Source organism: Neophocaena asiaeorientalis, unplaced genomic scaffold (genome assembly GCF_003031525.2).
Source record: "Neophocaena asiaeorientalis asiaeorientalis breed wild unplaced genomic scaffold, Neophocaena_asiaeorientalis_V1.1 scaffold345, whole genome shotgun sequence".
Taxonomy (NCBI): domain Eukaryota; kingdom Metazoa; phylum Chordata; class Mammalia; order Artiodactyla; family Phocoenidae; genus Neophocaena; species Neophocaena asiaeorientalis.
Genome location: NW_020175181.1, coordinates 1,599,443 through 1,615,582, shown reverse-complemented (window position 1 = coordinate 1,615,582; position 16,140 = coordinate 1,599,443). Strand labels below are relative to the sequence as shown.

The following is a 16,140-nucleotide window of genomic DNA, read 5'->3' as shown; positions in this document are numbered from 1 at the left end:
AAGATCACCACCCAAAGAAGGCTGGCCCACCTTTGACTTCATAAAGGTTCGGAGAGGAAGAGAGGAGGCCCCGGAGGCCCCCAAGTCTCCCTGCCCCACTTCACCTTACCCATTGTCTCTGCTGTCCCCAGCCACCAAAGTCTTCAGTGGCTTCCCTGGGCAGCATCCTCAACGACACCAGATCTCCCCAGAAATTTAGAAGGGCAGAGATCCAGGCCAAGTACAACGTATTAACAACATATGTTTGGGAACATGTTATTTAGCCCAGGAAATCAGCACTTCCAAAATTATGAGGCAAATTTGTATCCAAAATACACCTTAAGCTCTACCCCTGAATTTCATCAAATAACAATTTCAAAAATAAAAGCAAAGCCAGCGTATGAACATACTGTCGACTGAAAAAAAAAACACACAAAACCTAAAAACTGAGTTATGTTTTATTCGATGATCTGAGGACTATAGCCCGGGAATCAGCTTCTCAGATAGCTCTGAGGAATTGTTCCGAAGAGGTACGGGAGGGGCCAGGATATAGAGGAGTTTTTGCTGGAAAAAAAACCCTGTGGTTGAACATCAAAAGATTACTGCTAATCACACACACACACACACACACACACACACACACACACACACAAACAGACATCTCAAGGTAATGATTTTAGCGCTTTACTTTGTATGGGTCAATGCAAGAATCTGGACTTATTAAAATTATTCCTTTGATATGCACCTTAACTACCTATCCTGCTTTCTCCATCCTGAATCCCCTCAGGGCGCACCGTTTGGGGGGCTGCAGTGGCTGAGGGCTTTATGACCATCATCCTTTGTTTACTGAAATGGCAAGTGACATTCTTTGTCTACAATATCCACCCTGATTCCTCTCGACTTTTCTCAGAATTCCAATCTCCTGAGGCCCCATGCCTTGCTGCTACCTGGGGACACTAATGTCAACCTTACTTTTCACCTGGAAAGTGTAGTCTAGCCAGGCTGGCAGACACCTGGAACCTCGGTGTAGGTCACTCCCCAATGCGGGAGCTGCCACCACCTCCCCTGCGTCCAGCAGGGTTGCCTCTGCCTGGAGCAACCGCCCTCTCCCCAGGCGGGCACAGACGGGGTGGCTGATCCAGGACAGCTCTGATTGTCACTGTCATGCCCTTACTCCCACCCCTCTTGAGGAATCTGTCCCTTTCCCAACTCCCTCTGCCTCTTACACACCCTCACGCTGCTGCATGGTTACGGGTGAGCTCACTCCTCTCCTCCATAAAATCCCGAACTCCTTGAGGGCAGAGACCTTGTCCTGCTTGGCTTTGGGAGTCCATACCTGGCTCCAGGCCTGGCACTTAGTGGACTCCATGTGTATTTGCCAATAAATCCTTCTGTCTCCTGGGCTCCAAAGATAGCAGTTGCATGAATGGTCAGAACGTCATGATAAACTAAAATTCATTTTATGATGTGGCTATGGAGACACACAAAGACTGTGACATCATGTCAGGCAGGTGACACCACTAATCATTAGTAATGTTTATTTCAAGACAGTGTCCTTGGCTTGGACACGTGGGGAAAACAGTTCAGAGCCCCGCTGAGTGTGTCACTGTGCTGTAGGAACTGGCTCCGACAGGGATGGGGCTATGCAGCTGCTGCGGACCGAGCTGGTCTACCCCTTGGGACAGAAGCTGTGTTTCATTCATCTCTACAGGCCTCAACGTCTAAGTCAATATTTTTGGATAACTGAAGTAATTCCTTTACATGAAACTAGTGGTGTTGAAGACAAGAAGCTCAGAAGAAACCTTTCTGCGTCTCTCAACTCCCCCACTGACTGAAAAGAACAGACTACAGTGTAGGAAAGTTCCCGGATGGTCTGCAGCTCCCAGACGCACTCCACACCCACTCATACCTCGGTGCCATCGCACTGCCATTGCCTCTTCTGGGATAGCCCTTCCCCTTCTATCTTACTTTTGTCCAGAACCTCCCTTCTACACCTTCTCTGTCAGGTCTTCCTGGTCCAGCCCCCTTGAGAGTTTTTGTGATTCAACACTGGTCATTTTCATAAGGTCAAGGCGGTCTTAGGGCAAGCAGGAGGAGGTGGCAGGCAGGCCCTACCCCCTGCACCTCCAGCAGCAAGATCTGCAATAACGGGGAAATGTGCTCACTGGGTCTGAAGCAGGTCCTTGAAGGCCTTGTGCTCCAGCCTGTGGTGTGACCGCGCATGGCACGGCGTGCAGACACAGGCCTGGAGATGAGGACAGAGGGCAGCTGGGGGCTGAAAACTAGGAGCAGGATTTTAAAAGCTGGAAGCCTCTGCGCATTAACTGAGGTCTTCCTGCCTTCCTCTGAGCAGCATCCAGGGAATGCAGAAAGGAGCAACCGGGTGAGATTGGTGGAGGCGCTGAGCGGAAGGCACGGATTTGGCGGAGACTGAAGAATGTGCAAGCAAACCCCCACTCCGTCACTCACCAGCGTTGATCACAAGCAAATCACTTGGCTTTTTTTTTTTTTTTTTGGCTGTGTTGTGTCTTCCTTGCTGCACGCGGGCTTTCCTCTGGATGCGGCGAGCGGGGGCTACTCTTTGTTGCGGTGCGGGGGCTTCTCACTGTAGTGGCTTCTCTTGTTGCAGAGCACGGGCTCTAGCCACGTGGGCTTCAGTAGTTGTGGCACACTGGCTCAGTAGTTGTGGCTCATGGGCTCTAGAGCACAGGCTCAGTAGTTGTGGTGCATGGGCTTAGTTGCTCCGCGGCATGTGGGATCTTCCCGGACCAGGGCTCGAACCCGTGTCTCCTGCATTGGCAGGCGGATTCTTAACCACTGCGCCACCAGGGAAGCCCGGCTTTTCTTAATTTAGTTTCTTTTGCTATAAAACAATCTCCCAAGGAGCAGGAACTAGATTCTTATGCCACTTTTCTGTAAGATGTGAGCAACACCGCGGGTTGGGATCTCTAGGGACACGTCTCAGGCCTCCTGGGAGTTCCCTGGGTATCCAGTAGAGAGGAGATTCCCACGCTGGACGTTTCTACTTCGTGGTTTGCCTCTGACATTGTTCAGCTCAATCTCTCTAAAGGGTTTACAGAACGCTCTAATATCCACGATGCATTGTCACTTCCTCGTCCCATCAGCCCCTTTTGCAGGTGGGGAGACCTGGGCCCGTGACTTGATACTGTCACTCTGTGAGGACCAGCGCCCCCAGCTCCGGCTCTGGAGAGCGCAGACGTGCGGCACCCCCGCCTCCCGTGCCCTCCCTGGGGGCGGAGTGAGCAGGCACGGGGCGGGATCTTTCAGGTCATGTGACTCCCGGCCCGGAAGCACTCGCCCCCAGACCCCGGGGTGACCAAATTGGGGGCTACTACCTCCAGCGAGCGCGGAGGTCGCGCTCCTGTTTCGCGCTCCCGGCATCCGCCGCCATGGCCTGGACCAAGTACCAGCTGTTCCTGACCGGGCTCATGCTCGTCACCGGCTCCATCAACACGCTCTCGGCAAAGTGAGTCCGGGCCTGGCCGGGAGGGGAGGGGACTCCGCGCCCTCCCTTTGCGGCTCTCCTTTCCTGACTTCACCAGCCAGCTCAGTTGCTCTGATCCGTTCATGCGGTTTATGGACCACCCAAGGGGGACGAGGCCCAGGGAAATGCGGGGCAGGGCCGTGTCGCCGGCTGGAGGATCCGAGCCCCGGCTTTGATTCGCTGTGTGCTTGATCCCAGCGAGTCACTTTCTAACTCAGCGCCTCAGTTTCCTCATCTTTAAACGGGGGGGAGTTTCTCTCCCCTGCCCCTTCCAAGCTGGCATCGGGGGCCCCGCCCTCCAGGAGCTGTGGGCCAGGGAGGGCTACCATAAACGTCATGCGGACCGAGTGACCAGTGAGCGTGGAGGGCTGCGACGACAGAGAAGGGGATGCACCATGGGCCCCTCTTGGAGGAAGGGTTACAGCTGGGCCTCGAAGCTTTGGTAGGATTTCTACATGTGGTGGGGACATCGAGGCAGGAACAGCAAGGCCAGATCCAGGTGGATTGTAACTAGCACCAAATGCCCAGGCTGGATTTTATCCCATAATCAAAGAGGGGCTTTTGAGATGGGGAGTGACATGTTAAAAGTGATACGATGAACCTGGTGGTCAAGGTGCAAAGTAGTTGGCTGCAGGGAAGACCACGCCAAGGCTGCTGCGTGGCAGATAAGGGGAACTGGGAGGTGGCAGTGAGGTGGGAAGGGAAGGGTCAGGTGGGAGAGACCAGGTGCAGAGTGAAGCCACAGGGCCTGACCCACAGGATCCAATAATCACTCCTGGGCTTCTGCCTGGGGGAACAGAAGTGGCATTAACCCAGGCAGGGTGGGCAGGGGGGCAGTTCAGCTCTGATGTAAGAGGGTGTGGTGCACGTGGAGGACAGTAGACAGTGACCCTCTCCCAGTCAGACCTCCCTTCCACCTGAGCCCTGCCAGGCTCCAGAGCAAAGGGGAGTCACCCCAGTCACCCTCTGGGCTGCACTCCAGGCCCCCTGAGGGTGGTGGGGATAGTTGTATCTTATTCATTTTGTTTTTTTGTTTTTTTTTTTTTTTTGTATTGCAACCAATCTGGTCCCCTGCTGAGACTTTGTTAAGCACTTGAGATAAGGCTCAAAGATCTGGGAAAATGACAAAGCATCTTGCAAAACAGCTTTGTAGTGGGAATGGGGTATTTCCTTTTTTTTTTGCATACATGGGCCTCTCACTGTTTGTGGCCTCTCCGGTTGCGGAGCACAGGCTCCGGACGCACAGGCTCAGCGGCCATGGCTCACGGGCCCAGCCGCTCCGCGGCATGTGGGATCTTCCCGGTCCAAGGTCCGAACCCGTGTCCCCTGCATCGGCAGGCGGACTCCCAACCACTGCGCCACCAGGGAAGCCCTCTTATTCGTTTTTGAGGGTGTTTCTTCCCAGCGTACTCCATCAGTGACGTGAGATATGCCCCAGAAGGGAGGTCTGGGAGAGAAGTACCCTGTTCGATTCATCAGGCATATATAAGGTCCTTACAGTGTGTGAGTGAAGCCTAGGGAAGGAGACAGAAGTGACCGAGAGAAGGTCCCAGGCTTTGAGATGCTTAGAAACTGCAGCAGAGGAGACAGATGTGTACACGCTTGGCAATCACAGTGTCCTCCCTTCTCCACAGGAGGTGACCTCTGGGTAAGGCCCACCTGTCTCTCTGGTTGGGCTCTGGCCGGCTGTGTCTGTGTCTTGTGCTGGGCTCCTGGGCCCTGAGGCCTCCTGAAGGGTACTCCTTTTGCTGAGCCCTTAGCTATAAAGGAAACTCAACCTGAGGGCTCCCATCTCAGGATCTGACTGCAGCAGAGCAGGTCATCTGTCCATCCGTCCCACAAGCCAAGGCCTCAGTCTGGTGCTTATAGGGTGGCTGTGGCCTGCCAGGGCCGCTGTCCACAGGGAGAGCTGAGTTACCTACTGAGGTAAACTGTGCTGACTCAGCTCCTTCCAGAAAAAGCTCCAGACCGGTCAGGTAAGAAGCCAGGGAATTCTCAGCCCCAGGACGCCTTGCCCTGGGAGGCTGCCTGAAAGGCCAGAAAGAGGTTCCCACGTGTGATCCCAACCTTTGGTCCTGTCCCCTGCCCTGTGGCCTGATGTGGGGCCTCTTAGGAGCCTCCCTACCTGTGATGGGCCCCAGTATTGGACCCTAAACAGTGTTCTAAGACCAGACTGTGAGAAGGACGCTCTCAGAGGAAGAACGTGGGAGAGCAGCCATGTACATCCTGATAGAGATTACTGATTTGAAATCACACTCTGACCTGAAGTTTCTGGCAGGGACAGACAGACGAGAATGTGACCACAGCAAGTGCTAACCAGTTAATACACAGAGAGCTCCGCGTGCCACGTCCTGCCCTGGCTGCCTTTCATGAGTTAAGTTAATGAATTCTCATAACCACCCTATGAGGTAGATAAATTCCTTGTCCCTGGATAAGGAAACTGAGGTTCTGGAAAGAGGGGCTTGCTTACCCAAGTTCAACTCAGCTATTAAGTGGCAAAGTTTATATTTGAGCCTAAGTAGTCTGGCTCTAGAATCCATGCTCTTAACCTCCACTATGGATGAGGCTGGGGACTTCTCTAGTCATCCTTAGGGGCATTTAAAGTTGTTAGAAACATAGAAATTATCCATTCTCATCCCCACAGTTTACAGTCAAGGTCCCAAGAAAAGTTTCGTGTATGTGTGACCCAGCTGGTTGGTGGCTAGAACCTAGGTCTCAGGATTTTGGTCCAGTGCTGGTCTTCTACAGCTACAGTACCCGAAACTCCCTCTTCCTTGGGGGTTTCCTCTTATACCTCTGCAGGCAAGAACAGACAAGCGTGTGCCCATGGAAGTTGTAATCCTATAAGTGGCATCTCCTCTCCCTGCCATCGGGGTGCCTTCCCTCTGGGACTGGGTGACAAGCGTCTGAAGCCTCCATCCCAAAGATCACTCAGGGTTCAGGGTTAGAGTCTCTAGTAGCTCTTGCAGTTTCTTGGCCTGTAAAATGAGCGTAGTGTTTCCCTCCCCAGCTGCTTGGGAGGACTGAAGACAGTGGATGAGGAAGTGGGCGGAGCACGTGCTGCTCCTGTACTGGGATCACAGGTCAGCTGTCCGCGGCGGGAGGTCACTGCCCACTCAGCAGGACTGGGTGTGCTGCAGGGAGCCGGCCTGGCCAGGCTGGCCTGGGCTGGGGCTGGGGATTGCCTACCCCCCGGAGGGAAAGTCGCCGATCAGGCTGGCCCTGTAGCCTCGTCCCTGGGTGTGGGCAGAAGGTCCCTCCCTTCTCCTTTCTGTGGCTGCTTTCTCCCCCTCACCAGGCTTCTGCTGATGCACTTCCTGGGACCAAACATTTGCCTTCCTCTGGCACCGCATGGGGCTGTGTGCCTGAACCAGTGCATGTTTCGGAGCCCCACCCTCCTGAATGCAGCTGGGGTTCTGCATGTAAAGAGCCAGGGTCAAGTAGACGCTCACTCAGGAAGGGTCACATCCCCTCCTAAACTTCTGCAGGCTGTGAAGCCCACCCAGCCACGAAGGGGCCATGGGGGTCATTTCTCCAACAGTCAGGCCCACTGGGTCCGGGGAGCCTGCAGGAAGGTGGCAGGAGGCCTGCGATCACTGGGCCTCTTTTAGGGGAGGACTCTCACTGTCCTTCCTGCGCCAGCTCTAACTTTTGCCTTGGCAGCTGCCCCTCCCCCACCCATAGGTTCCAAAAGTGGGCACGGGATAATTGCTTCAGAGGGGTTCAGGCCAGGTGGAGAAAGCCTTAAATTAGCAGGACAGTGTAGCAGTGAAAAGAGCATGGTGAGGCTTGGAAGCTATGAGATTAGATAAGTCACTGGGCCTCTCCAAGCCTCAGTTTCATCTATAAAGTGGGCCTGATAATCCCTGCCCCACCTTCTTCCCAGACTCCTTGTGAGATCTACTGAGGAGAGTTATCTAATACTTAAGAGAGGGAGGGCTGTCATCATTTATCACCACGTGAGCCGGGGCCACCTGCTATGACACCCCAGAGAGTGGAGGAGCCCTGGGGCCCTTCTGAAGATCCCAAGCCAGAGAAAGAAGCTGACTCACTGGGCTTAACAGGCCCAGGAGGAGAGCGGAAATGGCATAGATTCTGTGGGGAATATGGATACACAGCTAATCGGCCCGAGGCGGCCGGCTGCATCAACCACTTCCTCAGCTTCTGACCGCCACCCCTGGTCCCACACAGACGCGCACACCCCTTGGGACGCTGAGCTTTGAGCTTACTGAGCAAGGCCACGCCAGAGTGACTCGCCCCTAGTAAGGGTAGCCCACCCGGAGCCCTCCAAGGCCCAGGGAACTCTAAAGGGAGCCTGCCTCTGCCAGTGGAGGGCACTTCCTCGTGTGGGTCCCCAAGGCCTCCTGCCCTAGAGACCACAGCTTTCCCCAGGATATAGTGTCCAGAGAGAATGGAGGGCCCATCTGCAGGGCTGACCTTTTCCCCGCCTCAGCCAGGGGGGTGGGAAGAATCCTGAGTAAGAAGGTGATCGGTGTTGAGGAAGGAGCACAGAACAGGGGGTGGTGCTCCTGGGTACTAGCGCTTCCCTGTGTCCCTCAAGCCCTGTCTGGTCCCTGGGTTTCCTCATCTCTCAAACAAGGAGCTTCCCGAGATGATGGCTGAGTTTGTTCTCCTCTTTCAGCACTTTGTGGCCCTCCAGGTGCCTCTGTGTCAGCCTGCAGGCTGGGTCCCAGAGGATGGATACTCTCCCCGGAAGCTTTCAGGCTGGAGCAGAGCTGGGGCCACACCCACCCGACACAAGGGGAAGAGGAGAGCAGAGGAGAGAGAGGGAGAAGAGGGGCAGTAAAGGACTTTTAGTGACCCCCTGCCATATGCCAGGTCTTATATGTCTTATTACTTTTGCCAATTCATCAGTGTTGGCATTATTATCCCCGACTTACAGGTGAGAAATCTATAACTCATCCAACCTGTGAGAGTCAGAAGTCTGGGCTTTCCGTGTATCCTGCTGCCTTTTCTGAAAATAAGTTCAAGCAGATGGGTTCGGCCCTAGATCCGCCCATTGTTAACTGTGTGAGCCTGAACACGGCTCTCTCCACCCCAAGGTCTGAAGTCCCTGTCTGTAAAATGAGGACCCTTGTTGTGAGGCCTAAACCACACAGCCCACATGAAGTGTTCAGGCTCCTCAGGGAGAAGCACAGGCCTGGTACAAGGTCGGTACACAGTGAGTGGTGCATTCATAAACACATGTTAGTGAAGTGTTGCAAAGAGATAAGTGCTTGCAAAGAGATAAGTGCTATCCCACTGGGGAGTGATTGCTTTCACCCCCAGATGAACCAGGTCTGGCTTTTGGCTCTTGTCCTGTGCTACCTGGGGTCCTGCTGTGACTGCACAGTGAGGCAGACCTTTCCCAGGGCCAAGATGAGAAACCTGACTCTATCCCAAGGTGACTGCAGGCCTGAACTCCTGCCTGGCCAAGAGTCTGGGCAGGGCAGGCAGCCTGTCCTGACACCCAAACCCTTGGGATGTAAACCTGCCCCAGGCACTCAGATACAAAAAGATTCCATTTCCCCTGCTGGGAACCTGCCAGCCCTGCCTGTTCAGGCAGACCCACCCCTTGGAGGAAGCAGACAGCGCAGGGGGAGAGGAGGAAGCTTAGCACCAGCCCTACAGCCTGCTCCCGGTGCAGTGCCCCTCCCTGGGGAAGGGCAGGCCCAGCTGGTGCCCCCAGCAGGGGACACCTCAGACTGGATGGCAAATTAGCAGTCATGGATAATTGCCTTTGGACTATATAGTACCTGCCTATTTGTCTAGCGGTGTCTGGAAGTCCCACTCATTCAACAACAACAAAAAATGTTTGCACTTCTGTATAATAACGTGCGAGGAGCAGGGGATTGAAAGCTGTGCAAGTTGCTGGATGCTGAGCTCACAGCCTCTCAAGTGACAAGGACTATGGAACCAGAAAGTGATGCAGATATGAGTTGTCGTGACTGTAAGGTGCACAGGCAGTAGCCCAGGGGGAGTTCAGGAGGTGGCCGCACTGCTGCATCGGGGGTCTTGAGCCTGCCAGTCTGTGCTCTGGATGTGGCCCCAGGATGGGGAAGGGGCTTCCATACCAGCCCTTGCCCTAGGCTTCTGGTTGACCATGAACTTGGCAGGACCTCCCTTGTCCCTCCTGGAGGAGCCCTGGGAACTCTCTCTTTGACCTGCTCACTCGCTCCAGGGCAGGTGTTTCTGCGCCCTTGGTAAAGCTTGACCTCTCTGCTCTCCTTCGCTTCTCTCTTTTGCTCAGCTGCCTCACCCAGCCCCTCCCAGAGGGCTCTGTCTGTGAAAGTGAGTCTGGCTGGAGAGCAGGCCAAGCTGGGTGAGCCATACAGGTGGTATGTGTCCCACACCCACATCCCACGTCCTGTCCTGTCCCGCCCTGCCTGGGGATCCCAGAGTCGCAATCTACAGCAGATCGGGCAGAAATGAGACCCCAGAGAACAGGTGGTTTCTGTCGATGATGGGGATTATCTTTGCCCCTTTGCTGCTGGGTCTGGTTCCACCCTGATCCCCTGACCCAGATTTCCTCTGCCTTCCCAACCAGGCATATCAGAACTTCTAGCTGCCCATCAGCTCTCATTTGACCTCCACCATTCCCAAGCACCAGACGCCCTCCTACCTTCCCTCCTCACTGTGGGAGTGGGTGGGGTCTCCTACCTTGAGATAAGTTTGCCATAGTCCTGTTTTGTTCACTTGCCCTGGGATGTGTTCAGATCTCTTTATAGACGTGATCTCTCCCACCAGCGCTCAGCCCGCCCTTCCCACCGCCTGCCCACTTGCCCCGGGCTGTGGGAAAGAGCTCCCTGTTCCCCTCCTCAGACTCAGGCACAGAGAAGCCCCGCCTGCACAGGATCTTTGTCAAACCCAGACCTGCACCGCGTGGCATGACCAGTGGCCCCTGCTTGGGGCACAGGAAGCGGAAGGCTTCCCTGCGCTCCGGGAGCTGAGGCTTGTACACGGAGGAGCCAGCAGGTGGGGTGGGGACCACCATGTAGCTGCTCTGGACAAACATTGTAAGGAAGGACATTTAAGAAGAAGTCCCGAGTCTTACCCTTTAGGGACCGCCACCGCCTACGAGTGGGGTTGCTGCAGCGGGGGCAGGTCGGTGGCCCACTGCAAGCGGCCCTGGGTCTGCGTTGACTTGCGTCAGCAGCGTGATGTGGCGCATGCAGTCCTAGCCAGGTCAGCTAACCAGGGTGTCCAGCACGTGGGTGGGGCCGCCCTGTTGCCCGACTCGGTCTGGGCCAGATCACGTGCCCTTGGCTCTGGGCCTGGGCCCACCAGAGTGCTTCCTGAAGTCAGCAGCCAGGGCGGTGAAAGGTTAGCGAGGGCCGGGGCTGCTTGACCGGGAGAAGATTCCGAAGGTGGGGAAGGCTCCACATGTATGAAGGGCTTTCCAATGAAAGAGAGATTAGATTCCCAGGGACATAACTAAGGCCAGCGAAAGTGAAATTCAGAGGCGGAAGTTTTAGCGACAGATGTTGGTCAGTGCAAAATGGTTGGCGGTAGCTGCCCAGAGCGCTGTGCCGTGACGGACTCTGGGCTCGGCGGGGAGCATGCCATAATCAGTGAGGCCCATCTGCCGGGGTGCCGGCTGGCACCCACTCCACAAGCGCCATGTACCTGCCACCGGCTTCCGAGCCAGTGCTAGAGAAAACCCTCCAGATCCTTCAGGTTATGGGAAGGTGACCGGGTGGTCTGTGTCAGGTGGCCATTTCCCAGGGCCCACGTGACCTTGTAGACCAGGGACTCTTGATATGGGTCCCTTTGATAGTCTGGTGAAGCCTAGAGTAGTGTTTTAAAACGTGCAAATAAAAGACCAAGGATTACAGAAAAAGCTAATTGTATTGAAATAAAGTTATCAAGACATTAAACAAGCCAGTTTGTGAAATAGTAACGTACATGTGTGCATGCACTTCTTAACACATGAAATAGTAAGCAGTGCGTCTGATTACTGTAATTTTGGAGCAGTGATGAGTGTAAATAATACTTCACAATCTCTGCAGTGGCTCGAATGTGATAATGAGAAGAGCTGTGATTTCCGTGTGTGGCAAAGTCGCAGGTACTGCAGTACTGCACTCGTAAATGGAGGAAATGCTAAATTTCTGGTAGAGGTTCATGAAACTTCAGCTAAAGGGTTCCAGGCCCCCGCGTTCTGTCTGCCATCCCAGAGGAAGACTCCTTGCCTTGGAGACTGGTCCCTTCGAGAGGGAGCCCCGCTCTGGGCCGAGTCTGCTAAGTCTGGTCTCTTGGCTTCAGGAGGCGTGAGCTCTCTGCAGGCCCCAGGACCGGGTGGGAGAGCGCGCTGCCACACTGCAGGGTTTGACCTTCTCTCTGTCTGCTGCAGGTGGGCGGACAACTTCGTGGCCCCAGGCTGCGGAGGGAGCCAGGAGCACAGCTTCCAGCATCCCTTCCTCCAGGTATCTGTGCCTGTCCTCGCCCATCTCCGTCTCCCAGGCCTCAGGTCAGGGGCCCCCACGCGGCCATGCTGTTTGCTAACCTGGGTTGGGGGAGTCCTCCCTTGCTCTCAGGAGAGCCAGTTGCTTCTCTCTCCCTCCCAGAACAGAGGCCAGGGTGTGAGGTGCCCCTGGAAGCGGGCAGAAGGCACAGTCCCCTGTAGGAAGCCTGCACAAGTCCTGGTGAGCACTCATGCCCCAGACTCCTTGAGGCCAGCCCTCACCATGGCCAAGTCAGGACACATTTGGAACAATCCAGCCCTGTCGTAAAACCTGCTCCCCAACCACGGGGAGCCCAGACCCCACTGGGCCAGGGCAGACACCATCAATGGAAGGTACCTTATTGCTAGACTGGGAAGCAGGAGACTTAAAGTTTAGTCCAGCTCTGCCAGCAACTTGCTTTGTGACCTTATATAAGTTCTCAAGCCTCTCGGGGCCTCAGTTTCTCCATCTGGAACATGACCAGGGATCGGTCTAGATTGGTGGGTTTTCAGATCAGGCTCTACATGGCCTTAGAGTTTCCGTCGAGGTGTTTGAAGAGCTTAGGGGTAGACCTAGGAGGCAGGCTCTGGCCTCCCGCACAGAGCAGTTCTGCTTTTGTCTCTTTTACATGTTGGGGTTATAGGTAAACTCTTGTGTGAAGAAAGGTTATGTTTAAAAAATTTTGTTACAGAGAATCCCCCGGCAGTCCAGTGGTTAGAACTCCAGGCTTTCACTGCCGAGGGCACAGGTTTCATCCCTGGTCGGGAAACTAAGATCCCACAAGCTGTGCAGCATGGCCAAAATAAAAAAAAAAAACAAACCTTGTTATAGGTGGTCTTCCTTCCAGCTCTGAAGTCCTGTTTCTGTCCCTACAGGCAGTGGGCATGTTCCTGGGGGAGTGCTTCTGCCTGGCTGCCTTCTACCTACTCCGGTGCAGAGCTGCAGGGCACCCAGACACCAGCATGGATCCCCAGCAGCCCTTCAACCCCCTTCTTTTCCTGCCCCCAGCCCTCTGCGACATGACCGGGACCAGCATCATGTATGTGGGTGAGTAGCCAAGCCAGGCTGCCGAGGGCTCAGCGAAGCCTGTGGCCCAAGGGAGCTGTTGGGAAAGAGCCACCCCCAACTCATCTTCAGCTCCCCCCGCCCCTCTCCCACCGACCTTTACACACACGCCCCCAACCAAGGTTTACTGAGTACTTACCACGTGCCAGCCCTGTCAGCCCTGAGGACACCTCAGTGAACAGACAGGCTGGGCCCTTAGGAGCTAACGTCATGTGTCTCTCCTCTCCTAGCCCTGAACATGACCAGTGCTTCCAGCTTCCAGATGCTGCGGGGAGCAGTGATCATATTCACAGGCCTGTTCTCGGTGACCTTCCTGGGACGGAGGCTGGCACTGAGCCAGTGGCTGGGTATCCTCGTGACCATCGCAGGGCTGGTGGTCGTGGGCCTGGCTGACCTCCTGAGCAAGCACGACAGTCAGCACAAGCTCAGCGAAGTGATCACAGGTGTGGCCGGGGTGGGCATCCCGGGGCTGCCCAGCACAGAGCCACTCGACAAAGCATTTTACAAGCTCTGCTGTCCACCAAGCCCTGGGGGAGGGCACGTGGGCCACCAGCTGATGTGGACATGCACCTGCTTCCCAGGTGATGGGAAGAGTGTAGGGAAGACCAGCAGGGGACAAGCAGCGTGAGGGAGGTCCGAGGAAGGAGAGGGCTAGTTCTGTGACGTACCTACAGCCACACAGACTGCAGGATCCGGAAGAGGAAAGGAATGAATGTTGACTGAGCACTTACCGAGCGCGCAGCCGGCGCTTCGCACTGTGCTCGTCATCACTCATCCTCACGGCCCCGGAGAGGACACACTGCAGCCCATTTTACAGTGAAGTGGCCACCCTGCTCACGCACGGCAGGATTAAACCAGAAATGTCCATCTCGGGGCCTGTTGCTTCTCGAAAGACCTGCTTACCCCAGTTGTGCAGCCCTCAGGCCCAGGTGGACCCCTGGACTTTCCGGAGCCTTAGCCCAGAGGGGCTGACAGTGCCTTCCCTGGTGGCCTGCCTCACCCCTCAGGGGCCAGGAGGTCAGGCGCGGGGCCTGTCGTGGCCGGACCTCGTGGACTGTACAGTGCCCTGCAGAGTCAGGGGCTGCAGGGGCTCTTAGGTTTCCGTGGGCTGAGATGTCTGCCTCAGCCTGGCCTCACTCTGGGCCCCTCCTTTCCCACAGGGGACCTGCTGATCATCATGGCCCAGATCATCATCTCCATCCAGATGGTGCTGGAGGAGAAGTTTGTCTACAAGCACAGCGTGCACCCACTGCGGGCAGTCGGCACTGAGGGTGCGTGTGAACACAGGCTGGCAGGAGGGCGCCGGGTGGAGTGCGCCCTGCGGGGCGGCACATCGAGGGGATGCAGTGAGGGCTCCTGGCGAGGTGCTGGGGGCCTCTGGGAAGGGCGAGCCTCCCGCCCTCCTTCCTCGCTCCCCTCACCATGTTCGTGTCGATAAATACCCTGACAGCTGCCGTGCACTCGGCCAGGAGCTAAGGGAGGGCAGGGACGAAGATGAATGAGACGCAAGCCCCGCTCTAGAGGAACCGACCAGCAAGAAAGGAGCAGGCAGTGCGTTTTAGCTCGGCCCGCTTTTACTCAAGTGACGCTTCACTTGCCAAGCATATCTGAGTGTCGTGGCCCAGGGAAGGTGGCATTTGCGCTACGGATTTCAAGAAGCAAGAATGGACAGGAGGGAACTCCAGGCAGAGTGGATACGTGGGGAGCTGGATGTGAGTTTGGAAACCAGTGAGGAATAGTTGGAGGAGGTACAGGTTTGATGTAGGGGAAATGATCAGGAATTGAATATGTCAGGGTCATATCTTGGAGAACCTTGGAACATCAGGCAAGTGGATTTAGACTTTAAATGACAGGCAGGGAAGAGCCACCAAAGGTTTTTGAGCAGGGAAGTAAGTCAAAATGATGCTTTAAAATTATGGAACTAGCAGGGCGGATTAGAGCAGTGCTACCGAAGTGTGACCTACGGGCTTGTCGGGGAGCTGTTGGCGCCTGTTCCACCGTGAGCTGAGGGCTTACGGCAGAACGTTACCCACCTAAATCAACTATGTCATCAAGTGTACTGATTGCTTCCACTCACTTTTTTTTCCTAGCAGGACTTTCTGAGTGAAGCAGTGCCTTGATTTACATTCTGGCCCAGCTCCTTGTCACACACCAGCAGCGCTGAGTTAGCTGTTTTTCCACACTTGAGAGAGCAGTGTCGTGCTCGCAGCCAGCACTCCTCTTGTCAATGAGTAGAATTGAGTTTAAAAAGTGTCAGAGAGCATCGTACGTTGTAAGGGTAGCTGTCGTTTTGTGAAAGTGTGTACATGTCTGTGACTGGTCACAATATAAAATGTATTTCCTATTCTTGGTCCAGTCAGGAGACGCGGATTTAAGTGGAAATGGGGCCGTCAGAGCCCATTCAGTAGGCCGTTGTAGCTCCTAATGAGCTCCAGGAGCTGGAAGGAAGGAGCTGGTGCGAGGGCGACTCGGAGGGGTGGCTGGGAGGTCAGCGGAGCCCGGCTGGGTGGGCCGGGGCACGCTGCCGGGGCTGGGGGCCCAGCGGAGAGCGTGACGTGCTCCCTCCACTCCCGCAGGCCTCTTTGGCTTCGTGATCCTCTTCCTGCTGCTGGTGCCCATGTACTACATCCCCGCCGGTTCCTTCAGTGGAAACCCTCGCGGGACGCTGGAGGACGCGCTGGACGCCTTCTGCCAGGTGGGCCGACAGCCACTCATCGCGCTGGCGCTGCTGGGCAACATCAGCAGCATCGCCTTCTTCAACTTTGCAGGCATCAGTGTCACCAAGGAACTGAGCGCCACCACCCGAATGGTGCTGGACAGCCTGCGTACCATTGTCATCTGGGCACTGAGCCTGACGCTGGGCTGGGAGGCCTTCCACCCGCTGCAGATCCTTGGCTTCCTCATCCTCCTGACGGGCACAGCCCTGTACAATGGGCTGCACCGCCTGCTACTGAGCCGCCTGTCCAGGGGCCGGCCCCCAGCAGAGGAGGGTGAGCATGAGAGACTGCTGGGGGGCCCTCGGACTGCCATCAACGATGCCAGCTGAGCCTCCTGCTCTGCTGCCACCTGGACGCTCCTCGTTCTCCCCAAGGCTGAGGCCACGTGGGCTGGTGAACCTCAAGTGTCCAGCCCCCTCCCCACAGACCCCCC

General features: G+C 55.7%; 1 protein-coding gene across 1 annotated transcript; it reads left to right on the top strand.

Annotated features, from left to right (window-relative positions):
• The first annotated feature begins 3,294 nt into the window (after nt 1–3,294).
• SLC35F6 (solute carrier family 35 member F6) lies at nt 3,295–16,134 on the top strand. The gene is made up of 6 exons (XM_024764498.1): nt 3,295–3,466; nt 11,835–11,907; nt 12,801–12,972; nt 13,221–13,433; nt 14,151–14,261; nt 15,567–16,134. The coding sequence occupies exons 1-6, from the start codon at nt 3,390–3,392 to the stop codon at nt 16,034–16,036; spliced, it is 1,116 nt and encodes a 371-aa protein (XP_024620266.1). The 5' UTR covers nt 3,295–3,389; the 3' UTR covers nt 16,037–16,134.
• The last annotated feature ends 6 nt before the right edge of the window (nt 16,135–16,140 follow it).

What these genes read in the sequence shown, in the direction of transcription:
- SLC35F6 (XM_024764498.1), top strand. Translation starts at nt 3,390, where the DNA reads ATGGCCTGGACCAAGTACCAGCTGTTCCTGACCGGGCTCATGCTCGTC. An exon ending in ATCAACACGCTCTCGGCAAA is followed by an intron (nt 3,467 to 11,834) that starts GTGAGTCCGGGC and finishes TGTCTGCTGCAG; the next exon opens with GTGGGCGGACAACTTCGTGG. An exon ending in GCTCAGCGAAGTGATCACAG is followed by an intron (nt 13,434 to 14,150) that starts GTGTGGCCGGGG and finishes CCTTTCCCACAG; the next exon opens with GGGACCTGCTGATCATCATG.